General features: G+C 33.1%; 2 protein-coding genes across 3 annotated transcripts; one reads left to right on the top strand and one right to left on the bottom strand.

Moving 5' to 3' along the window:
• Window positions 1-3,587: 3,587 nt before the first annotated feature.
• LOC110707980 (TBC1 domain family member 15-like) lies at window positions 3,588-14,888 on the top strand. 2 transcript variants are annotated; one of them, XM_021886075.1, is made up of 16 exons: window positions 3,588-3,909; window positions 4,162-4,326; window positions 4,407-4,458; window positions 5,349-5,456; window positions 5,682-5,766; window positions 7,006-7,060; window positions 7,984-8,091; window positions 8,182-8,385; window positions 10,026-10,085; window positions 10,685-10,783; window positions 10,861-10,971; window positions 12,374-12,445; window positions 12,597-12,713; window positions 12,794-12,943; window positions 13,897-13,997; window positions 14,355-14,682. In XM_021886075.1, the coding sequence occupies exons 1-16, from the start codon at window positions 3,847-3,849 to the stop codon at window positions 14,680-14,682; spliced, it is 1,878 nt and encodes a 625-aa protein (XP_021741767.1). In that variant the 5' UTR covers window positions 3,588-3,846. The 2 variants fall into 2 exon arrangements, with proteins under 2 accessions (XP_021741767.1, XP_021741766.1); XM_021886074.1 differs by having other exon boundaries at window positions 7,984-8,385; window positions 14,355-14,888.
• Window positions 14,889-21,741: 6,853 nt separating this feature from the next.
• On the bottom strand, window positions 21,742-22,833 carry LOC110708146. Its single transcript, XM_021886251.1, has one exon. It carries the CDS (start codon window positions 22,831-22,833, stop codon window positions 21,742-21,744), a length of 1,092 nt encoding a protein of 363 aa, XP_021741943.1.
• Between the last annotated feature and the right edge of the window lie 4,465 nt (window positions 22,834-27,298).

Raw genomic sequence — 27,298 nt, 5'->3', positions numbered from 1 at the left:
TCTTTTGGGTATGCTAGAATGCGCAAAATCGTCCAATAAATATTAAGTTTATGGAATCTTATATTCATATAGTTATGACATGTAATGTAAGATAGAGTTGGGATAAGAGTAAATGTTTTCGCCTACTGAGTTACCAATTATAATTGATGTTTGTCTACCTAGTATAAGTTTTGAATTTATACTGTAATTTTTTTTAGGAGCTTATTTAGAAATCAAACAGACCGGGAGTTAATTGGGCCGTGGGGCTAGGCCTCCACCTGCCCCCTTGTGCGGTTGTGCCTCCGTCCATGATTTAACAATGTTACAAAATCATTATCAGTTTATCACAAAATAGTTATTGAAATCATCAATAACTTAATACTAAAAGCGAAATAGTTGAAAATTTTCCCTCCACTTTATCTTTCCTTTTGTTTTTTGGTTTCTCAATCCTTCATGAAAAAATACTTATATTTATAGCCAAAAATATTCACCTTTCATTTTGACAATTATATTTGTTCCTCAAATGAAATATTTTTATACGTATATATTTTTCATTAAGTAATTTTGTTATAATAGTGAACATAAATAAGCAGTATATAAGGATACCATATAATTCTTTTTAATATGTAATTGTTAAATTAATGTTGTATTTTGCTGTATAATTTAGTGAAACCTATACATTGCACGGGACTTTAGCTAGTTATATATCCTAAAAAAAAAAAAATACTTCACGACTTTATGTACGTGTATCACTCCTCGTCTCCTCTTCTCTTCAATCTTACAACTACGTTATCAACATTCAAGTACTTAAAAAGAAGGAAGCTTGTACTAGCTCATATACATAGAAAACTTTAGAACAAGGACAATTTAATCTATTTTTATATAATAAGTTATGGAGTAATGAATATAATAAGGTAGGTTCTTAATGTGGTTAGGCACTTAGGCACAACATAATAAAGTTATTATTATGATTAGTTGATTAGTGTTATCTTTGCGAAGCAACGGTTGCAAAGCCTACAAAAACACACAAGGTGACAAAATTTAAAATAGATGTCCCGCAAATTGGCTAATCAAAATTAAATAAAGTCGATCAAAATGGGATGCAAGTGCTTCTTCTTTGCCCATTGTTTTTGAGTGATGGTGCACGAGGCCTTGAAATGGAAAGAGTAGTTGTATGTATGTGCTTGTATTAATTTTTACTCAAATTTGATAAACATTATCTTGAGATTATGTATTACTTCTCATTTATTATTATCTTCTCACTTTTAGGGTCTGTTCCGATTTACTGAAAACAACTTAACTGAACTAAACTGAACTGAACTGAACAGATTGGGATTGAACTGAACTAAATTGAATAGAGCTGAAATGAATTGTTGAAAGAAATTATAAACTGAACTGAACAAAAATTAAGCTGAACAAAACAAGCCCTTAGTTTGCCAATTATATAAATACGAGGAAGTATCCTTGTCCCACCACAATATTAATTTGCTTATATATAGTTATACACTTATCATGGCAAGTAATTCTCTCGATTCTTTATAATTTGTTGCTAAAAAAAAAGAATGAAATAAATAATGAAGTACTTCTCGATTTGAAATCACTTTTTGTGTCGATTGATAAAACTATAACAATTTAACAATTAATCTTTTGGATGATTGTTGGGACTGTTGGTTTTGTTTCCTCTTTAATAGATGGTTGTATCCTAGTTCGTATTGTGCTCTTAATGTGTTAGGTTTATTTCCTTTTGTTGGTTGTTTGTACTCTAGTTTGATGGACTTTACTTGAATCAAATTTTATGTGTACTCATATGATGTAAGTTGCATTTTGATTTGAATATTAATATAAGTCTTCCTTTTCTCTTTTTTTTTTATACGGTAAAATATGGGGGGTTTCCCATCCTATTACAAGAATGGGGGATGAGAATCGAACCCCCAATCACTTGAGGGGAGATGGAGAGACTAACCATCCCTCCATTTTCTATGTCCTCATATAAGTCCTTTTAGTTGTGTTAAAAAAAAGTGTTAATAAAAGGAAGGACAATAATGTAATGTAACTAGTATAAAGATATTTTTTTCATAAAAAGATATTTTAAATATTATATCATATTGTTGAATTATGAGAAGAAAACTTAATGTGCCACCTAATTAGGGATGGAAGGGGTATAAATAAATCCTTTAATCTATAACTTTAAATTGAGATGACAATTGTTTGAGTATATATATTTCTCCCCCAATTCCACATTAGTTCAAATGATTAATATGAATTTACGACATATAGTTTTAGATGATAAGTTGTGGTTAAGCTATTTATGGTGTTTTAACAATAAAACTAGTTTTTGATCCGGACGATGCCCCGCTTCATTGCTTATATTTTATTATATTGTAGTTATTTTTTAAAAATTCAATATTAATTGTTTAATTAGTCACTTTGATTAGACATTATAAGGAGTAACTAAAAAATATATGGTGGAAATATTCGATCCCATCAACGGTTACAAAATTTCAATATTGAATTGAAGTTGAAATTAAAAAAAGGAATTTAGGTAAGCTTATTAATTGAATAATAAATAATAAAACAATATATAGTACTGAGTAGTTAATACAGAGTTGCGAAAGAAGGAGCATTACAGCCAAATTAGAAAGTTACATCGCATAATTTAAATCATTCTATTAAGAACAATAAGTATTAAAAGGTATCGATAGTTTGATGGTAAATGTCGTTCTTATGTTTAGTGGTTCAAATTATATTTCAATCATAATTATGCATTGAATTTTGATATTTAGTGTAGAAGAATAAGTCTTGACGTGTCATTGCTCATGTGGCGCCAAATTTATTAAATGAAGGATGACACATGGCAATACCATGTTATTTCATTGAGTTTTAATAATATTATAGATAAGTCTGAAGGAATTTAGTGGGTTATATATTTTTACTTATTTACAGAGTATATGATTCTTTTAATGGATTAGTAGCTAGGCATGAAAAAACAAAAGGTAGTGGGTTAAAGACTATAATAAACATGTGATAATGACAATGAATTTGGAAAGTGTATATAATTTTAAGACGAATCAAGTAACTTTTATTTATAACTTGGATGTTGACAACTTCATTTGTTATCGAGGCAGATATTGTGACGGTTACCATTACCAATTGGATTATGGAAGTAATGATAAAAGTACGTACATTAAAACATAAAACTTTTAAATGAATCTTATGTGTGCGCTCTTGAATTTATATAACGGTTAACATTACAAAACAAATTAAAATGTAGCCACAAACACAATCACACAAGTAACAACAAAACATCTCCAGCGTTCAATGTGTTATAATAAAGTTATTCTATGCGAGTGTGTGATAGCTTAAGTGGTTAGAGCTCCCCTCCTGATTTCAGGAGATCCTGAAATCGATTCTCATCAATCGACCTTATGATTCTTTAAACACCAAAAATAAAAAATAAAACTATTCTACGCACTAATACGTTAGACATATCACATAAGTACATATGTATGGGTACTTAATAGATGAACAAAAATTGATTAAAGGCACAATTTAAAATTGCCAATCGGGTAGAGTTTGAATTAAGGGAATTATCAAAATTAATCCAACGAGTAGAACACATGAAATCTATAAACTAGTAATCCAAACGCGGCATATGATCCCTTGTTCATTAAGGTTTCCTATTTCTTCCCAACGAAGAAATAATTAAAAAATATATAAAAATTACACTACAAACAACAAATAGAGGAGAGAGAAAATTCGCAAAAGATCAAATCAAAGATAATAACAGAAAATAAATTCGCAACAACAAAAAAAAAAAAAAAAAAAAATCTCTTTTTCTCTTTCGATTTTTTCAGAAATCTGTCGACAATGATTGAAACCGATTTGCATGATTTATCCGATGATGCTGATTACGCCGCATCTCAGCAACAAGTAACAATTTGATTTCTGAATTCTTTCGTTTTTTGATTTATTTTTTAATGATTTGATCATATTTTTTCGCATTATTGATGCTGTAAATTTCTAGGTTAAACTGCAATTGATTATCTGAATTGATTGATTACGATTATATATTGTAATTTGTGTTGATAAATTGGTATAACTTTTTATTAGTGATGATTGTAGTTCAATTGATTTTGATTATCATGTTTTTCGTGTGTTTTGTGCTTGAATTGTTGTAATTAGGGTTCGCAAAGCATAATGAGGAGTGATAGTGGAAGGAGAAGCGAACCGGAAGGTGCCGAAATTGTTTATATGAAGGATAATGTTTCGATTCATCCTACTCAGTATATGTCTGAGAGAATTAGTGGTAGATTGAAGCTGGTTAAACAAGGAGATTCATTGTTTATGGTAATGTTGTTGTTGTATTTATTGAATGTTTGGTATGAATGTAGTATTGTATGATATTTGATTGTGTGAATTTGTTGTAGACCTGGATTCCGTACAAAGGACAAAACACTAATGCAAGGCTATCCGAGAGAGGTGAGCGCGAATTGTTTTTAGCTTGTGTATGATATTGATGCAATCTGCATTTGTACTGGCATGCCTTTTGTGACTAACTCTTTATATGGTAGCTAGTTGGATCGTGGTTCATGACTGTTTTATGAAGTTGTTAGATGCTTGTTAGCTGAGGAGTATGTTATTTCCCTTGTTCATGATGTGGAACGAAGTATTATTTAATATGTGGAGTGACACTTCTGTGATAAAATTAGAATGTGAACGGATTTAATTACTGCATTGCATACCAAGTGCTGACATATGGTAGCATACTAGCATTAATAAGAGCTTGAGTTCAGTGTATGGAGCTGTATAAGCTTATGCTCTTGCAGCCCCCAAAAAAGTTAGGAATTAATCAACTTAAGCTCATTTTGTGCAAAACTTAAAGTATAAGAATTTTGGACAATCTTTAGATAAAAATACAAAAACCTAAATTGTGGAGAGAAGCCTGCCTTATGTTTATGTTTGATGGTGTAAAGAATTGATCAACTTTCGTTAAAAAATGTACTTCTCTGTTTTTTAATGCTTGCAGGTTGCAACACTTTCCTAAAAGGGAAATGTCACAATGCTTGCAACAAACTATATTTGAAAATATAATTGAAAAGTGTTTTTTTTTTTTTGGTGAAAGTTGTATTATTACCCTTATTTAAGCTCACGGCCAGCTTAATTATACCCCAAACAATGTCTCAGCCCCATTTTTCATGAATACCGTGAAAAAAAAAATGTGTGTTGCAAGTTTTATAAAACGGAGAAAGTAGTAATTATAGATAAAGAATTGATCACCAACTTCTATGATGCATGATGTATTGCTGAAGATGTTAGTTCTCCAGTATTTGTTGTTCGATGGACTTAATTAACTTTAAATTCTAATGCAGATAGGAATCTCTATACAATAAGGCCACTTCCGTTTACTGATGTGAGGTCCATCAGGAGGCACACCCCACCACTTGGCTGGCAATACATTATCGTTGTGCTGTCTTCTGGTAAGAATTGGATTTATGGAAATTAAATCGTTTACTAGAGATAGTGATCTGTGTATGGAAAAATCGTTAAATGACATGTCAACTAGTTTTATCGAGATTTCTTCATTAATTTTTCTACTACAATAATTTATTCACTTTTCTTCTTTCATGTCAACGAGAGTATATTAGATATTTGGTTGCCTCTGCTGTTCTGCAATGCTGAAACAAAATGTGTTTTTTTTACAGGACTAGCTTTCCCTCCTCTTTATTTCTATAACGGAGGAGTTAAGGAGTTTTTGACCACCATCAAGCAACACGTTTCTCTTGTAAGGTTGGTGTTCCTTCCTTTTTCAAGTCTAACAGGTCCCACTTGTTTGAGTCACAATTGCTATTTGTCACTTGTCCAGTGCTGTCTGAAATCTAAATGCAAAATAGTTCGATAACAGTGGCCAAGATATTGGAAATCATATTGTTAACATTCTTAGTGAAAAGTAGAGTTGGAAAAATGCTGCATATTTATTAAATCCGGCAACTATAAGGGAACAAAAAGCTCCTGCTGCCTCTTTAGTGACGTTGATGTTGTAAATTTGTAATTATCAGAGTATGAGACTGAACTTTTTCCATCTTAAGCTCTATCACTTCTCAGCTTCTATTAGAGCTTGCTTTCTTCCCTGCCACAATTAGTGTTTTAGATGAAGTTGGAAAGAATATGCTTTGACATCTTTCAAAAATGAACTACAATGGATATCTTTGAGTTTTTCTTTTAATTAGACTGACAATGGCTTGATCACTTGTCTCTTAACCTGTCCTTTCTTCATTCTTATTTAATAGTAGTTGGTCAGTCAATCTTCTCTGGAGCCTTGGATCTACAGAAATAATTCAGAGTAAACAAGGCTTACCTAAAAGTGAACGGAAAAGGAATCTGGTTACTAACATGCTAAGATTTACATATTTTGAATCTAGTCGATGTGAAGTATTTTGTTGTTCAAGGCAACGATGTTTTTTTCTTAAAAATAAATTAATCACGGATCATTATAGACATGATACCTTCTCCTTTTCATCGTGGTAGAGAAAAGAGTCTCTTTGACATCTGCATCCTTTAATCATAGTTATGCTACATAATGCCTTTGCAACAGTATTGCCCCCTATCCCCCTTCACAAGAGCCTCAATAGAAGGCATATACAATAGCATGATGCAAGATGTTGGCTTTATGTTAAGGACCTTGTATGAACATGTTGACGTGTGGAGTTTTCATACATATTTAGTGATGGGGGACTTAGTATACTTGAGGAAAGTTGAATAAAGCAGTTTAGCATAGTGTTGCTTTTGGCACTTTGCAAATAGAGTTTGTGTCTTATTCTAATGTGCTTCTTCAATGGTGATAAAGTTCCCTTTCCTCTCCAACAAGTGGTGGAAAAGTTGGGAGGTATGACCTCTGCGAGGGCTCTGGTTGTTTAGAGTGGCTCCTCTTTTGAGAAGGACCAGAATATTGACGATTAATATGGGTCTGTGGCTCTGTGCATTATTGGCAGTGGACTCTATTTAACATTTTTAAGTATTTGTTTCCAGATCAGCTGATGATGCAAATGTGTTCATTGTGAATGATTTTCAAGATCCCCTACAGGTATCTACATATTACCCTGCCTTAAATAAATTTAGTTCACTGCTGTGTAGCTTCTGTTGTTCCCAAACCTCCATGGCACTTTTTAAACCTATTCTCTTTAGACATAATTTGGAAACAATAGAAAGGGTTTATAGTAATATAATTATTTTGTCAAAATGCTGTTTGTGACTGCAGGTATAGGGTTAATGTTGGCAAGATGCTTGGACTATTGTAGCTGAATAATGCATATGATAATATCCATCTTAAGAGTATTCTTTATACACTTATTTATACTTGATCTATTAACATGAAAATTGATTGTAAGAAGAGTCATAGCCTTCATAGAACGTTGTACTCTGCAAATTATTTCTATGCACCCACACAAAAAGAAGTATTTGCTTATATTAAAATAACAAAAACTTTCTAATTAAAAGTACACATCTCATTTTCATCATGTATGAATATATGGTCATACATTGCATATTAAAAGATCATACAATTAAAGACTATACTGCTGGGAGCATGATGTACACCATGCTCTCTGGTGCACAGAATAATGATTTGTACCCTACCATTAATTACATTTTCATCATCTTTGAGTTTGTGAGTAAATAAAAGTGGATCTTGATTTTCTTCTGCTGATCATTCTGTAAAATTAGGGTACTAGCTGTACTTATACTAGCTCGATGTTATTTTCTGTTGTCACTATTCTTGACTATGGTCATAAAATGTCTTTTACTCTTTGATTTTCCAAGATTTTGCTACTTGATCCTTTGCAAATTGTATAGAAATTATCTGATTGAGCCTAACTATGTACTTAATGAACCGTATGGTAGTTATTGTTCTCACTTTGCTGCATGATCTGTTGTTTTACTTTTACTCATTAGTAGTTGCTTTTTAAACATTTTCCATCATCTGGTTAATGTATTCATCATCTTTTGTAGAAAACTCTATCTTCATTGGAGCTTCCAGGAGTTGTTTCAGTTGCTGCACCATCTACAAATGCTTCTGCTGCTGTAGCCCCAACTCAGGGAAACCAAGGAAGGACTGATGTGAGTGCCTTTGATAGCAATAGTAGTTTGCAATCGCTTAGAAGGCAAAGGAATAAGTCCAATGATCCCACTAAGGATCTCTCAATTCAGGTCTTGGAAAAATTCTCTCTGGTCACCAAATTTGCTCGGGAAACAACCTCACAGCTGTTCGGTGAAAGTAGCGGTGATCAGCTCTTTTCCAACGATTTGAAAAAGCATAGCCATAGCCAGTCCCTACCTGATCTTCATTCCCAATCATCAAATGATCTGGAAGAAGTTCCCTGTGAAGCTCCTGTACCCGCAGATCCTATGGAGGTATTTTTCTTCCCCTTCTCTGTTAGTACTTTTCTCATTTTCTGGAGGCATGGCTATCAAAATTATTACTCCCGTCATCAGTTTGTAAACTCCATGCTTTTTAGATCCTGATTTTAGTGTTTGTCATTTATGCAAAATAGTACTTCGTATATAATATACTACCTTGATTCCATTTAGAATTAGTTGTGACTTTGTTAGTGCAAATTACATTATGTTTACAATGATAATATCTGGACCAAGGAGTAAAATGCTACTGGATTATTCTGTAACCTTGTAATTTTTGCTGCCTTTTCTCATGAAGTTTTCTATACTCCATCATCTCTATAAGGTTGTTGCATATGAGATGCCTTTTCTTCTACATAAAAGTTAGATTAATGATGCTTAAAGTTAGATAAATTATATTATCAACTATTCATCATTTGGTAAGAGCTTGTTCTTTACAAATTATAATATCAGTCAAGCAACTAGTAGGTCATGGCACTTTACTGTTAAATTCTGTTTTGGCTAATTATACAATAAGTAGCACTCATCCTTTAATGCATCAATGTCCCTTTGGAATCAGAATAGTGTTCAGTAGCTTCCCATAATTTGGTCAAAGTTTGCTAAGTTAAAAGATAATACAGAGCAAGCTGTTTGTAGCTTGCCTCTTAACTTAATTTTCTACCTGTAGAAAGCTAGTGATGATCTTCAAAGTTTGGATTTCTGTTAAGCTCAAATATCTGTTTATTTAGATCACTATAAAAGCCTATTCTGTGCAAGCTGCTCTGTCAACTCTAGCTCTTTTAAATCTTTCTTTGAAATGCAAGTATTATTATTATTCTTATTATTATTTATCTTTGTCGCTTGTGAATACGACTCGCTATTATGATTAAAATAATCACAGGCAGTGTTTGCATGACACTTGAGTGTTCAATAGATACATACTTCCTCCGTTCTAATAATATTGCAACAAGGATGAAAATATCTATAATATTATAAGAGTAAAAATATCTAAAAAGTTGATATTGTGAAAGTATTTTATGAGACAAATCTAACAAGATCCCACGTGACTATATTTTGCTTAACGTATAAATCATATTATATGGTCAAACAAGAGTGATGAATAGTGCAAAAAGTCCTTTGTTCCAATATTATTGGAACGGAGGAAGTATTAGGTACCCCATGCAGTATTGTAACAGGTGATAAAATTAGGAGGACTTTTGAAGTGTTCACGGATGGTTAATTTATTGTGCTGGATACTTGTTGTGAAGCTGGTGTCATATAAGTGGATGGAGAATTGATTATATATTTTTGCACCACATTAAAGAATAGGTGACGAATATTTGACTTGATTGTGGATGCTTTTTATTCTTGATTTATACATTCAAATATATCTGTATCATTTGAATAAAAACTTGGGGAGTATCTGTTGTGTTGTTTGAGATCCTATTAGTGTCAAGCTTCTGTTCAAGAACTTTTAGAGTAAATAGTTATATAAGAACTTTAAAGATGCTTAAAAGCCCGTGGCTTAATTCTTTATAAGAAATGACCCAATAATTTTTCTATCCTAATCTATTCAATTTTCTTATGTTTCTTTACTAGTTTAATTTTATATATACTTTGCTTACTGTGTTTTTTTTTTTTTTTTTTTTTTGGGACAGCTTGAAAAAACAGCTCTTGTCTGGGGAAAACCACGACAGCCCCCCATGACAAAGGAAGAGGTATTTACTTGAGATTACTTTGGCAGTATTTCTATGAACCATCTGATTCATCTTCATTAAAGTGATGTATTTAAGCAAATTTACAAATGTTATATCATGTATTTGCTACTTTCATCACTTTCTTTCTAGATTTTCAGGATTGTATATAAGTCTATCTTTGACAGGTTAGGAGCCCAAGATTTTGTTGGCATCCAGTTCCACTTGTTTGATGCCCATATAGCTGTGTAGATAGTTAAAATACATTGAACTAGGTTCCGTTATTTGTGGGGAAAAGGAAGGGGGGGTGTTGGGAGGGCAGCTTTTGTTATTATTCTGATTTTTAGACAATTTGTGATGGTTAAACCAAATCCTATCTTATTGCAAAAAAGGTGAACACTAGCTTAAATTCATGTCATTCAGTATCCTGTAGTTGTGCTTTCAAAGTCAGATTTTGAGCTAGGACAATCCTTACATCAATGGTTTGTAAATGTCTGGCACTTTAATTGATATATTTTACTATCTAGGGGCAATGTTCATTTCGACTTCTCAAAACTCCGTTTTTACTGAAAGTTATAATTGTACTTTGTACTCTACTTTACATTTTTAGTTTTGTTATGTAGTGGATAACTTTCTTGGATTCTGAGGGAAGAGTTGTTGATTCAATAGAATTGAGGAAGAGAATTTTTTATGGCGGTGTTGTCCATGAACTGCGAAAAGAGGTTTGTTATTTTAACTCTGTCTGGATGGATTTCTGCCATTACTTTCTTTAGGCTGTCAAACTCTAATATGGATACAGGTGTGGCCATTTTTATTGGGATGCTATGATTATAATTCAACATATGCTGAACGTGAATATCTTCGATCCGTGAGAAAACAAGACTACGAAATTATAAAGCTCCAATGGCAGGTTGGTTTTCATTTATTGATTCTCTTTCTATTAATTTACAGGGTGCATGTTAATGCTGAGTGGATGACACATATTGTGAATTACGAAATTATAAAGCTCCAATGGCAGGTTGGTTTTTTATGTACATAGTTTGGGGCCTGCAAGAAAAGTTGTTGACACTGATTGCCAGTTATATGTAAATTCTTGTCTTATTATCTGTCAGTACTGTTTTCTGCTTCCTTCACCATCTTCTGTTTATGTTGGCTTGGGCGTGTGAGATGATTTCTAGAAGATTCATAGTTAAAAACAGTTGGGAATTTAGAAGCTGAGGGAGGCCAAAGATGACTTGGATGGAGGTAGTCAAGAATGATTTGTAGAAATTGGGTTTTGCGGGTTCATGTAGAACTTTATAGAAGTGGATGGAGGAAAAGTATCTTTGTCGATGACCACTGGAGATAATGCAGCAGATCCCACCCTTTTGGGAATAATGATTTGATGTTGTTATTGTTATTGTTGTCATTGTATCCTTAGTTTACTCTTGTGTAATTTATTTTACTAATTCATACTTGTGTGATGCATTGATTTGATTTTAAGGACCTTTTGCTTGGGTTAGAAGCTTTTAACTTTCGTGTCGGTTAGTGCTTCTGTACATAAATTTAGCAAGTTAGCAGATATTTAATGGTGCTGAAGGTACCTTAAATTCAGTGACTCTGGCTTTATTTTATGGGTGATATGGTCTGCTTGGTAGGATGATCTGATAAATCGTATTTAATGTAGTACCTCGCTGTTGTGTGGAGGCGTCAAATTGTTCTGCTGTCTTTTCTCCTTGAATCCTCCCACTGCCTTTCTTAGTTTGAGTTTTGTTTTTATAAAATTATTGGCAGTAATTAGCACAGAGCTTTTTTTTGTTTATTATAACGAACAATCTTGAATAACTATGCATGAACCTATGAAGTCTCTCTCTGAAAGAGTTATACATAGAAGAGAAACAGAATGCTCCTTGTCCAATTTTGCTCTATCTTGGCACTATTTTGGATGTTCATTTGAATCCTGTCTTCTCCTTTGTAGTAAAAATGTAACTTTTGATATTTTCATGAAATTTTTTCCTACTCATAGTTACCGAGTCATTTAATGTGGGTATAGATACTAGATATAGGGGTTGTGAATACCAGAGGATGGAGTGGTTTATGATATGCGATTTATTCATTAGTGAATTTGCAAGCTGGAAAAAAACTTGATTAGATATATAATTGCTGCTTGGATTTGTTTAATAACATGATTGGTGTGGGGATCTATGTATATACTGCTGATTTCATTGAAGGATCACTATTTCTGTTCATGTTTTTTTTAGACATATCATCTGTGGAACAAATTTGTTTATTCTAGCTTGGCACTGATATCTGATTTTCTCTTTATTTTGCAGAGCATATCTCCAGAACAGGCAAAAAGGTTTACAAAATTTAGGGAGAGAAAGGGCCTGATTGAGAAAGACGTGGTATGACCTGTTTATAACCATCGATTGAGAATTTGAGAAATAGAAAATTTGGGTTGGGGAGGAGGGGGGGGGGATTTATTTCATTCAAGAAATTGTAAGCAGTAATCAAGTGACATTATTTTTGATTAAAACTACTTTGGTGCTTTGCTAGGTGCGGACAGACAGATCATTCTCTTTCTATGATGGAGATGATAATCCAAATGTGAATCTTCTACATGATATACTGCTAACATTTTCGTTCTACAATTTTGACCTTGGTTATTGTCAGGTAATACTAATAGTCACATTCATTATCACGCTGTCTTGGTTCTTGATTGGATTTTTCTCTTACAAACTCTTCTGTGATAGGGTATGAGTGATTATCTTTCCCCTTTATTGTTCGTCATGGAGGATGAGTTTGAAGTATTTTGGTGTTTCGCTGCACTAATGGAACGCGTGGGACCAAATTTCAATCGTGATCAAAGTGGCATGCATGCACAACTTTTTGCATTGTCTAAGGTATTTTGCTTTCTTTTACATGTCCCATCTTCTCCTTTGTTCTTTTGTGTATACATTTTGCACGGAAGACATCTGCTACCTGTATTGGGGGTGGGGGGGGGGGGGGGGAGGTAGGCGTCGTGGTGGTTCTGTACTGTCAGCCAATCAACAAATGGAGCTGGCATAGCTTGCTAATATGAAAGAGAGAAGCTGGTAATTGCCTGTTGACCGAAGTGCAATGAATTTCCATTTATTTATTTTTTTAATTTTATGAACTGTAATTATCTTTGGTCTGAATTGTACACAAGTTGGTTGCATAAATGCTGGCATTATAGTCCTCTATATCTGGAACCAACATTAGGATCTCATGGAACTTGAAGATTTCCTGCCCTTTTACCTTGACTGTCTAAATTGATATTGAATTGGGTATTTGGGCATCCTCTACCTGATAAAAGTGTACAGCAACTCGTCAATATTTCCTACAATGGAATTTTTAAAACTTCTGAATTTGCTTTGTTGAATTAAGGATAGTTATGGTTGAGAGTTTGCATGACTTGTCTTGATTTCCTAGCTTCTGGACTTGTCATTGTAATATTGTTGCTGGTTAATTTTGTAATCGTCAGATGTTTCTTTTTCAGTTTGAAAATCAGTTCTTTGTCACCCATTTGATGCTAGTTCTATCAAAAGGAAGCATTTCTTGTTATTTATAAATCTGTGTGTGTCGCTTTCATGCTCTATGGCATGAATTTGAATGTTCCCCTCTTGTAGTCTTTGCCTGTGAAATTTTTTTATTTCTATAATGTCTCAACCGTATTGTTTCATTTTGGTATCAGGGCTCTAAGCCTCTGATATTGTCATTGTGCTGTGTTTTTAATTTGTGTTTTCGCATTGTTTCTTTTTCAATTCTGAATTGATGATCACCTTGCAGAATCTAATGATGTATTCTTTTTTTTTTTTTTTTTTTTTTTGTGCAGCTGGTGGAACTATCTGACAGTCCGCTGCACAACTACTTTAAGCAGCAGGACTGCTTAAATTATTTCTTTTGTTTCCGCTGGATTCTTATACAATTCAAAAGGCAAGACATATAATTTCTGAAATGCTTTTATCTGGCTACAAAATCCTCGTGGCATTTTCTTAGTGTCGTTAAAGATCTGTGTAGATTTAGCTCTTAGCCATACCCTTGACTATCATTTGAAAAATAAAATATGGACCTTAGAGGTTTTGAATCTTCAAAGTGCAAACTATTGTATGTGATGGTAGAGAGGTAGGACTGAGAATCAGAGACCAAATTAACTCACCAAATTATTATCCTCATCTTCTTTCAGGCTTACTCTAATAGTTCCTTTAGTCTAAATTTTGACTGCTTTATATAACATACATGCAAAGTACGGTATTCTTTATTGTTTCCTTAGAAGGGTTTTTGTGTTTTCAGGGAAATGTGTTATGAGGAAACAATGCGATTGTGGGAGGTCTTGTGGACACATTATCCATCTGAGCACCTACACCTGTATATTTGCGTTGCAATCCTCAAGAGGTATAGGAACAAGATAATTGGGGAGCAAATGGATTTCGACACACTATTGAAGTTCATAAACGGGCTAAGTGGCCAAATTGACCTTGATTCCATTGTAAGAGATGCCGAGGCGCTGTGCATCTGTGCAGGAGAAACCGGAGAAGCATGCATTCCTCCAGGAACTCCCCCTTCTTTGCCAGTTGAAAATGGTCTTGTGTCCTCTCAGCTTGAGGACGAGGTTTTGTAGTTCTCTCTCTTTTTCTTGTACATAGCTATGTGCTACACGAGACAAAATTTTATACTCATGAAACTCTTGATGAATTTGGACCTCTAACTAGGGAATAAAAATCCTCGTTTATTGTAAAGAAACTAATTCTCTTATATCAGATCTTGCTTGTATAGGTTTTTTTTTTTTACCTAAGTTGAAAGGGAAGGAATTTTAAATTATACTTAGCCTCTTATTGCAAGTGTATGTTGACAACTGAACATGGCTTCTCATGGTGGTATGCTGCATTTTTATAAAGTTAACTATAGTAGAACGAACATTCGGGAACCAGGGATCGGAGGAATGGCTCCTTGTTAATTTCTACCTCTCTTAAGGTAAATCTTATTTTGTAGTTAGGAATCGATATTAAGAGTTGAGTAATATATTTTAACTATCAACCGCGATAAAAGATCACATTATCAGTCTGGAAAAATGGCACACGGTACTCCCCGGCTTCACACCAAGAACCTTGAAGGCAATATATTCAGGACTCCACCCCTGTTGTTTGGTGATGACTATAGCATATGCATCAAGCCTAGCTCCATCCTTTGAACCAGCAAGAGAGACTGAGAAGGTGGTTGCAACCCTCGGCTGGTGGCAGTCGTGCAAAACCAACCTGCAAGGATGAATGTTACTAGAGCTTATTAGATTAACCAAATCTATTGTAATTAAGTAGATAGGTGAATATTAATTTGAACAATTGGGTTACTAATTATGGAGATCTTACAGAAATAATTGTAATTAGTAACGTGATCGCGAAACTATACTTGAATAAGTGGTCCATAATGATTAATACTAAGCAAATTTTAAAGAAATATACTTGTATTAAAGGGGAAATAACTAATCTGATTTATAAGCAATGGCATTTATTCACAAAAAAAAAATAAAAAAAAAAATAAAAAAAAAAATTAATGGCATAAGAGATTTCAGAGTGTTGTTAGAGGAACAAACCAATTCAACCAAAAGCTTAAGCTGATAGTTGAGGCCCAGTATTATATTTTTAAAAAAAAGTGTAATTTTAGCAATCATGCAGTGAGTTAGGATTTTGAGAGTGTAACTTTCAGTAGAAAAAATAAGCCTATTTTTGGGAGACATAGCGTTTGTGTGAATGATAATTAAATTAACCTACGTTTTAAGATTCTCATATAATATGAAATATTTAGCTAATTAATTATGAAATAATATCTAGAATTATGTGATGATCCTTACTATTAATTGGAAAACTTCAAGTAATTGATATGAACTATAAATGACATAACAAGATAAGGAGTATATATGAACAATGGCTTCAAGCCTTCAACTATTTATTATTGTTTTTTATGGTCAAAAGTTTACCATATTTATATTATTTGAAAGCTCATAGCTCATACTTGAAAAATTGGTTGTTATTAAAGATTGCAATGCCTACCTACTTTCTTTTAACTGACACAATATATTAATAATTTGGGAAATGGATTTAATTTTAAAAATGATTTAATGACATAGTTGTAGTATAGGGATTTCTAACTACATCGACATGCTGGTGAAAATATTTAGACTTATTGAAAGACTCAAGTCCCAAATTTTAGGATAGAATAAAACCATTTGAAACGTCTTTTTTTTTTAGAGAGTTTGGACACTCATATAGTCATGTACAACTATACAAGTATGACGTATTATAACCTAATTACAAAAACATCCTTAGATATACTCTCTCAATTTTAAACTCTTTTTGGGGTGTTCATCCACATCTTTGCTAAATTAGACAATTATTTGATTCAAATTGCTATGAATGTTGGTATTGATTTTGTAAAATGAGTCTGACTTATATTTTTATTTTTTAAAAAAAATATATATTTAAAAATAACCTCTTTTACATTTTGACAAAGCCAAAACTACAAAGGTGTTGGATAAGGGGACATGAAAGAGAATGAGAAGGGAACAAGAAGGGATAATGACAACGGCTTAACGAGCTTAGGTGGGCTTCATGTTTACACTTGAGAAGGCAAGCTAAGTCCAAATAATATGGGCTTAGCCCAATCTTTGCCTGACAATTATGCTTCCCATGGCCTGGACAATTTTAGATATGGGACCATTAATGAGTGGTCCGCATGCTTTTACGGGCCAAATTTTAATGCTAGGCCCACACTTATGATCTTCATATTGTTGACACGGGAAATGTCCCGATTAATTATCCACACCGTTTTTTATAAATTGTCTTATTTGGCTTTTTACGATCTTCAATACATGTCTATCAGTGTAATTAAATATGGTTTCAACTATCTAATTTGTCTTCAGGGGTTTCGTAAGGTCCATAAAAAGCACCTTGACCTAAAATTGAAAATTCTCAAATATCAAAAATCAGGATCCACATTTTTGGGACAAATTTTAAGATTTTTTTTTCCTAAAAAATGAATTGAACTCATAGGATGACTCTTAAGATTATAAAATTTTGGTTTTGAACCATAACTAACCTAGTAACCTATCAATAAGTCAATAAAGTCCTAAGAATAAGTTTAGTTCGATCACGTTGTACTACACTACTACATATTTCGAAATTCCTTTGTTTTACATCCAAAATGAGCACGAAATCATACACAAAGGAAAAACGATTATTTCCAGACTGGAAAATTGAATGAAGAAAGGTAGGAGAAGGTAGCGCCCAAAAAGGAGGGGCACTCTAATTCAATTGAAAAGATTGATTAAATGAAAAAACTACTCCGTAAATGCATGGGACAAATCTTAGGCATAGAAGTTAGAGGAATCAGTATTATGTCAGTTTCAAGCGTGTGCTTGTTTGTCTTCAAGGAGAAACTACTCCTAAAATCAATTACACTGCTCATTTTTTCAAATTTACTCAACTGTTAAATGTTTACCGATAGAAAGTCTTTAATCAGTGAAAGGAGAAAGTGAAGGAGAAGAAGTAAAGAGGATGAGTGAAATTGTAGTCTGTTATTATTATTGCCTCATATGACACCCTATATATATAGCTAATACTTCTATACTAAGAGTACAATTCAATCATGCTCATATATTGCCATATAAGTTCACAAAGGTTGGACTTATATGTGCATTGCAACATCAAATCAATGATTGGCATTCACATTGTCTTCTAACACTCCCCCTTGAATGCCCATACTTATACATAAAAAAAATAAAATTTGTTGCCTTATTAAAAACCTTGCTAGGTAAAACCCTTTTGGGATAAAAACCATAACTAGGGAAAAAGAGTACAACGATATAGTATTATATGCTTTGGTATACTGCCTCGTTAAAAACCTTGTCAGGAAAAACCCGGTGGGATAAAAACCTGATCGAAGGGAAAAAGAGTGCAGTACATATAATACTCCCCCTGATCTCAGCATAGTTCACGAAGATGTCACATTCCGATTTTGTGAACTAACTGTTCAAATTTCTTCGAAGGAAGTGATTTGGTGAAAAGGTCGGCAAGATTTTCACAAGACTGAATTTGCTGGATATTTATTTCCTCGTCCTTTTGCAGATCATGTGTGAAGAACAGTTTTGGGGCAATATGTTTCGTTTTATCTCCCTTAATATATCCTTCAGTTACTTGAGCGATACATGTTGTATTGTCTTCAAAGATGATGGTTGGGTCTTCTGTTATTGCGTTCATTCCACACTCCTTTTGGATATTACTGATCATCGACCTCAGCCACACACATTCCCGTCCTGCTTCATAGAGGGCTATCAACACTGCATGATTTGATGATGTCGCGGTCAATGTCTGCTTTGTTGATTTCCATGATATTGCAGTGCCGCCATAAGTGAATACATATCCATTTTGTGACTTGGCATTTTGAGGATCTGATAAGTATCCAGCGTCTGCATACCCAATGAGAGCAGCATCTTGTTTTGGTTGGTAATATAAACCAAGGTCTTGTGTCCCTCGTAGGTACCGGAGTAAGTGTCGAACTCCCTTCCAATGCCTATATGTTGGTGCATTGTTGTGCCTGGCTAACAAATTCACATAGAAAGCTATGTCGGGTCTAGTATTGTTAGCTAAGTACATTAAGGCTCCAATTGCACTTAAGTATGGTACTTCTGGACCCATAATCTCTTCATTTTCTTCTCGGGGTCTGAATGGATCATTTTTCATATTCAAAGAACGAACAACCATTGGGAAGTTGGTTGGGGTTGCTTTGTCCATGAAGAAACGTTTCAAAACTCTTTCTGTATAGTTTGATTGATGGACAAAAATGCCATGACTCAAGTGCTCAATTTGTAGTCCAAGGCAAAATTTAGTTTTCCCAAGGTCTTTCATCTCAAATTCTTTCATCAAGTATTTTGCAGTTTTCTCGAGTTCATTTGGGGTTCCGATGATATTTAAATCATCAACATAAACTGCAATGATAGCGAATCCTGATTGTGATCGCTTTATGAAAACACAGGGACTAAATTGGTTGTTTTTGAATCCTTCTCTCATAAGGTATTCACTCAGACGGTTGTACCACATCCTTCCAGATTGTTTCAATCCATAAAGTGACCTTTTTAGTTTTATGGAAAGCAGTTGTCTAGGCTTGTGGTTTTCTGGTAGTTTTAGTCCTTCGGGGACTTTCATGTAAATGTCCGTATCGAGTGACCCATACAAATACGCAGTCACTACATCCATTAATCGCATTTGCAGTCCTTTTGTGACTGTCAAACTTACCAGAAATCTTAATGTAGTTGCATCAACCACTGGAGAATATGTTTCTTCATAATCAATCCCTGGAATTTGAGAAAATCCTTGGGCTACAAGTCTTGCCTTGTATCTAACTATTTCATTTTTCTCGTTACGTTTTCTTACAAATACCCATTTTTATCCAACGGGTTTTACACCTGCTGGTGTAAGGGTTATTTTCCCAAAAACTTCTCGTTTTTCAAGTGACTTTAACTCAGCCAGCATTGCCTCCTTCCACTTTAGCCAATCACTCCTACGTCGACATTCTTCTACAGTTCTTGGTTCAACATCATTTTCATCGGACACGATGTCGATTGCGATGGAATTTGCAAATGTTTCATTAACGATAACATCTTTCCTATTCCACTGAGTCTTTGTAGAGACGTAATTTATTGAAATTTCATTGTTATCGATGTTTTGAACATCTTGTTCATTCCCCGTAGGGTTGTCTTCTTGTTCGTCCCCTTTTGGATTATCATCATTTTCTTTACTTTCATCCACATTTGGTCTTTCTTGACCTTCTGACGGGGGAACATTATTAGTCTCATTTTCTATTCCATCCAATCTTTTTAGTTTCCTTGGCTTAGAATCTTTTGAACCAAGTGGTCTTCCACGCTTTCTGCGTGCCTGAGATTCATTTTCTATGGCCTTATTACCAGTTGGGATTTCAATACGTGCAGGGGCATTTTCTGCTGGTATATGTGATTTTGTCACCTTCTTTGTGTCTACAAATGCATCGGGCAATTGATTTGCAACACTTTGTAAATGAACAATTTTCTTAACTTCTTGTTCACACATATTTGTTCGTGGGTCTAACATCAACAGTTGTGTTGCATTCCAAATGAGTTCAATTTCTTTCTTATGTGGGTCCACTTTCTCTCCCCCTAAGGCTGGGAATACTGTTTCATTAAAGTGACAGTCCGCAAATCTAGCCGTAAATAAGTCACCAGTCAATGGTTCAAGGTATTTAATTATAGAGGGGGATTCAAACCCGACATAAATTCCCAACCTTCTTTGTGGACCCATTTTTGTTCGTTGGGGTAGAGCAATGGAAACATATACAGCACAACCAAAGATTTTTAGATGTGAGATACTTGGTTCTCGACCACAAACAAGTTGTAGTGGTGAGAATTTATGATAAGCTGTAGGTCTCAATCTAATTAGCGTTGCTGCATGTATTATAGCATGTCCCCAAGCAGATGATGGCAATCTTGACCTCATTAATAATGGTCTTGCAATCAATTGTAATCTCTTAATTAGTGATTCAGCTAGACCATTTTGTGTATGAACATGAGCTACTGGGTGTTCAACATCAATTCCAATTGACATACAATAATCATTAAATGTTTGGGATGTAAATTCCCCAGCATTATCGAGCCTTATTTTCTTTATTGTATGATCTGGGAATTGTGCTCTTAATTTGATAATTTGGGCAAGTAATTTTGCAAAAGCAACATTTCTGCTTGAAAGCAGACTGACATGTGACCATCGTGTGGAAGCATCAATTAAAACCATGAAATATCGAAATGGTCCACATGCTGGATTAATTGGCCCACATATATCTCCCTGAATTCTTTCCAAGAATTTTGGAGATTCAGTAGCAATTTTGTTCATAGATGGCCTTATTATTAATTTGCCAAGTGAACATGCAGAGCATGTTAATTCATCTGATCGGGGAATTTTGACATTTCTTATTGAATGTCCAACTGAATGTGCTATTATTCTTTGCATCATCCCAGTTGCTGGATGTCCCAAACGATCATGCCATAAAATAATCAAATGTTTGTCATCTAACTTCTGGTTAGATATCATATTGATTTCCACGGGTCGTATGTTTATACGGTATAACCCCGAAGAGTATGCTGGCAATTTCTCATATGTATGTTTCTTGCCATGTTTTTCTGCCGTGAGGCATATATACTCTTTTTGATCTGTCGTCATTGTTTCTAGATGATAGCCATTTTGGCGTACATCTTTAAAGCTTATGAGATTTCTTCGAGATTTACTCGAATATAAAGCATTATTGATTATTAATTTTGTTCCATTTGGAAGCATTATACAAGCATTTCCAGATCCTTCAATTAATTTAGCTGACCCGGAAATGGTGTTTACATTTGCTTGAAACAACTTTAGTTGTGAAAAATATTTTCTATCTTTTAAGATAGTATGTGTTGTTCCACTGTCCAAAAGGCATTGATATTCGGAACTAACTTCAGGTAGATCCATATCTTTATAAAATAAATTTCAGATTAGTTTAGAATAATATCATATAAACTTTTATTGATGATAAAGATTTAAAGTACATGACTAGAAATTTAAAATACAGGGAACTAAGAAAATACATTAAAACATAGCATATGTTACATTAATAGATGGGGAACCTAAGCATTGTTGTTTTCTCCAAGAATGAAATCATTCCCAGTTTCAGCATTGTCCATGAAGAAATCGGACACATCAAGGGTAGGACATGGAGCATTTTTTTCATTAACATAATTTGCTTCTGCATTTTTCTCTTTGCCTTTTACAGAAGCCTGGTCTACCAAATGTTTGGCCGTACGACAAGTACGTCCCCAATGTCCTGTCATGCCACATCTGTAACATGTGTCTTTTCCTTTTGAAAGAGTTTGTTTGTGGCTTCCAGATGATTGTCCCTTCTGTTTTTCAAAATTTTTGAAATTACTGTTTCTTTGAAAATTGTTTCTACCACGTCCTCGGCCTCTTCCGCGATAATTTCCACGGCCTTTTCCACGACCATTGTAATTTCCACGTCCACCTCTTCGTGCAGCATTTGCCTCAAGTGGATAAGAACTTGTTGCATTTGCCTCATGATGAGTGGCCAAAGACCCAGTTAGTCTGAGATTATGATTTTTCAACAAAAGATCTCTATTTTGTTCCGCAACAAGCAATACACTCATTAATTCATTAAACTTCTTAAAACCTCTTTCACGATATTGTTCTTGCAACAGTATGTTACTTGCATGAAAGGTAGTGAGTGTTTTTTCAATCATCTGTTCATCTGTAACCGGATGATCACAATATCTCAATATAGACACTATCTCATGTATGGTTGAATTATAATCAATTACAGATTTGAAATCCTGGAACCGTAAATTTGTCCAATCAAATAATGCCTTAGGCAGGAGCACCCTTTTGCGGTGTCCAAATCTTTCATTAAGGCAATCCCATAATTCTTTGGGATCTTCAACCATCATGTACTCAGTTTTAAGGCCTTCATGTAAATGATGCCTTAACAACACTAAGGCTTTTGCCTTATCTTGCTCAGTGATAGGTTTTTCAACCGTCATTGCAGAAGAGGTAGCATCAGTTGTTTGACCAGAGGGACTTTTATTTTCTTTAACAGTGTGCTCCAAGCCTTGAGCTTTCAAATTCATCATTGCGTCCACTTTCCATTCCAGAAATTTCTTTCCAGATAAATCTAAGATGTTGAACTGTCTTTTCATAAGGTCTCCCATTTTAGCTACAACAAATTTCGTGATAATTAGTTTATAATAACAAATTATATGTACAACTCACATGTTTAGTTCTTCCATATTTATAATTAAGTTAATAAGACACGTGATAATTAAATTTAATAATAATAAACCATAAATAATGTAGTCTTTTCTCCCCCTTGGTTTATTATTGTGAGTAATTATGTGATTAGGCAAAAATTAATCATGTTAGTTGCAAAAAAAACAGCAAAACGACAACAATGACAGAAGTAACAATAATTATAATGATAACGGTAATATTATACAATGATGATTAATAACAACAAACATACATAATAAAACAAAAACAAGCTTTTAATATACTAAAACGACAAAATAAGTGAGTTTTACTTATACATAATGACAAAAATTAATATTGCTACTAATAAAATTACAAGCGCCGTAATTAGAAGGAAATATTGTTTTATCTTCATTAAATCTTCCTCAAAAGTGAAGTTGTGGGTGTTTTGGGTGTTTTGGTTGCCGTCGTCGGGGAACATATCGGAGAAGAAGGGGGTGAATTTTATTTTTTATTATTTAGGTGATTTTTGGATAAAAAGTGGGAAGGGATAAGGGATTTGTGGTGAAATTGGGGGAAAATCCGTCTTTTATAGAGGTAGGTTTATCCGTTACTGTTCTGTACAACTGTAAAAATATCATATAATAGTCTAACGTACTAGCATAAAATTATGGTCCATATATATATATATTTATAATTGTAAAAGGTTATCACACTGGGAAGCAAGCCATAGTGGTCCGAGAGCCCTAATATCTATAAAAGATCATGGGTTCGAAAACGGAAAGAAACACAAAAAGTATGTAAAAGTAAGAAAAATAATAAGTATAAAAGGCTGCATCTTTTTGTTAATCTAGTTAATAATAATATGCATGCAAAGCTACTACTTAGCAATTATAATAACTAAGATAAAAATTTACGTAAAATGAGTATGTAATATCAACATGGATCAAACAAAGAAACATCAACATGAATAAACAAAAGATGATAGTAGTAAATTCACAAGTAAGAGAACTTTCACCGTTGTTTTTGAGGTATATATAGTAAATGTTTGAGTTTCTGTTATAGAGGATCCCAAATATGGGCAACTATAGAGCATACTCCTCGAAACATTTAGAAGTAGATAGTATTATTTGTTATAAATTTTTAGAAGTAGGTATAAATATACCTGACTGAAAACTGGTGCTGATAACGTGTTAAATGTTTACCGATAGAATGTCTTTAATCAGTGAAAGGAGAAAGTGAAGGAGAAGAAATAAAGAGGATGAGTGAAATTGTAGTCTGTTATTATTATTGCCTCATATGACACCCTATATATATAGCTAATACTTCTATACTAAGAGTACAATTCAATCATGCTCATATATTGCCATATAAGTTCACAAGGATTGGACTTATATGTGCATTGCAACATCAAATCAATGATTGGCATTCACATTGACTTCTAACATCAACCATTTTTTATTTTTGTTTTGCTTCTTCATTTCATGCTTTTTTTTTTTTTTTTTTTTTTTTTTTTTGCTTCTTCATTTTATGCTTCATTTCTCTCTTATTACACCTCATACGTTATACATGCATTGCTGTCATTTAATTAACTTTGCTACTTCTTGAATTAATTTCAATTTATTGGGTGTGACAATTACATGCAAATAAAGGATTGGAGAAGTAGATTTTGTTGTTATAATAAGCTTATTATTAATCGTTAACGTAATACGTAATATATACACTATACATACATGTAAAGTATTTTGATAAAGTCTTAAGTACTATGTTGCATTAATGTTTACTTATGGAGATGGTTGTACACTGTACCTTCACTCATATACAATGGCCAAAGCCATCGTCTAACAAAATCGCATAAATTTAGAGTTAGTTAATTTATACCACTGTAAATTTGTACAACCATAGATTTATTCTAGGTGTCAAAATCAAACTACATACTAAGTATATTATATAGTTTGATTTGGACATATTAAACGTTATTAAGGTCTTATATATTCTTTTGGACTTATTTTAAGTTTAGTTCATTATTTTACTTCAATTCAATCCAGTTTTTGCTTAGTTTAATTTAATCAATTCAGTTTAGCTTAGGGATTAATTCTTTTTACATCTAATTACTTAATTTTCTTAAAATTTTCTGTTAAGAAAAATATTTTTTAAATGAAATTTGTGTTACTTAAAAAAAAATAAAAACCTTATTAAACTTATTTTGTTAATCTTAACTTATTTTTTTCTTAATTTAGCTTAGTTGCAGTTATTTTGACTTCTTTAATTTGGCAGGATTTAACTCATTTTTGCTTGATTTATTATTGTGCATTTTACTTATATTTACTTTTATTTAACCTATTTAGGTAAGTTGAGGGAAACAAATATTAAAATAAAAAAATAAATAAAAAAAAAATGAAGAAATTAAAAGAATATATGGCTGGAGGATGTAAGAGTTACAATAAATTCTTAAAGGGGGGAAACTAATTAATTTTAGGAGTTGATAAGGTAATAAATATAAGGTTGACTAGCTTGTCAAATTGTCCCCTTTTTAGGTTTCCCTACAAGATTGATCACTTCATATCTACTCTTCTTTTACTACCATGTTTATGTTTATGTTTCATGTTTATGTTTGTGGTGGAATTTTATTTATGTTGTTGTTATCCACTACAACTCTACAAGTACTAGGGTGACCTGACACTGCCTAGTGACCACTAATCCCAATTAATAAACTTTACATTTTCCCAAGATTTCAACTCAATGTGTTTATATTATGAGTACTTATAAGACAAAGCAATAGTAGTTTTTTTCTCACACTCGCGTCGTATTGTTTATAAAACTAGAAAATAAAAATAGATGAATTGAAGACACACTTATATATCTTCTTTGTAGCTTTTTCATTCTTACACAAATCTCACTTGTAACACTATTTTACAAAAACTTTCACTTACACGTACTACTGACCTTAATTAAATTTCATTTCTATAATAACCGTAAGTCCGTAACTAAGTTAAAAGAGCGTAGGTAATAGATCGGATATATATATTTTGTAGTTTCTTGACAAACATCCCGATATAGATAAATTTATGTATGAGTAATAAGATATAATGATTTAGCCTACTTTTTTCATATAAAATGCTCAAAGTGCTAGAAGGATCTATAATATGATTTGTTCTATTAATCTATCAAACTAATGTGCTACTCGAATAAGCTACTCTTTCTGATTCTCTTTGTTTGTTCTATTAATAATGTGAGAAGAACAAAAAGGAGCGCCAAGAGTAATATACACCGCATAACTACTTAAATTTATGATATAGTAAGACATTTTCATCATCATCGTCATCATCATTCATTAGACTATATTTAATTAATGTATAAATCATATTATTTGGTCAAACAAAAATAATGTGATAAATAGTGTAAAAGTCCAGTTGTTGCAATAATATTAAAATGAAAGTAGTAAGACATTTTCATCATCATCATTCATAATGGAGGTATGGGAGCACGTGGGTAATTGACCCAAGCATGAGTTGGAATTGGACCACTCTAATTAAAGTCTAAAGCAAATACCCGTATCGTTAATTGGGCTTAATCGGATAGTTCCTTGTGGTCGGCCCACCTATATTCAGCGGTCCATACTCCCCGTGGGCTTGCCGGGTGCATGTCACGTGACCTTCCTTCACCCCTATTTTATCGTTATTTGTACACGTATATAAATAATACAAGTATGTTGAGAACTTGAGATCCTTAAGTTAAATCAAATGGTCGTCGATATATACCAGAAGGAAATTTGATGATGTAATCTGTCAGGACAACAACGTTGATAAGAACTATTTATTTTGTTAAATTCATAATGATATAAACAAATTCAATTTGAAATCGATATCATCTTTACTCAATTTTATCAATTAGGACAAATACATACGAAGCATATAGTTAAGATAAACAACTAAATATATAAAAATTATAATTATATGTATGAAGTATATATACGTACTACATATGCGTGTATAACATAGTGCAGTGACAAAACTATTAAGGATGCATTATTATTTTATTAATCAAAAGTCTAATTATATTATTATTAGTTACGTCGCGTATTTAATTATATAATAGATCGTCTAACTCTCACTCTCCATAGTCTTCATCAAGCTAAATTCCAGGCCAACTTATTAATTATAAAGTAACAAACCATAATCCTACTTACATCTATCATATCTAATTGAAAGAACTTTGGAAAACCATCAAAAAATAATCCAATTACATGACGTAAGTGATGTAATCAGATGTGATCTTGGAACTACTTCTACACATGAAATTTGGTCAACGTATAGGACTTCAATTCTTATTTGCTCCGAATTCAAGCAAATTCCAAACCCTTATCCGACATGCAATATGATTTGCCTTTAAAATACCTTAACTAATTTCAAAATAATAATTAAAAAA

The sequence above is a fragment of the Chenopodium quinoa genome, unplaced genomic scaffold (assembly GCF_001683475.1).
Source record: "Chenopodium quinoa cultivar QQ74 unplaced genomic scaffold, ASM168347v1, whole genome shotgun sequence".
Taxonomy (NCBI): domain Eukaryota; kingdom Viridiplantae; phylum Streptophyta; class Magnoliopsida; order Caryophyllales; family Amaranthaceae; genus Chenopodium; species Chenopodium quinoa.
Note: the sequence above shows the minus strand (reverse complement) of the source record. Positions and strands in the feature narration are given on the sequence as shown.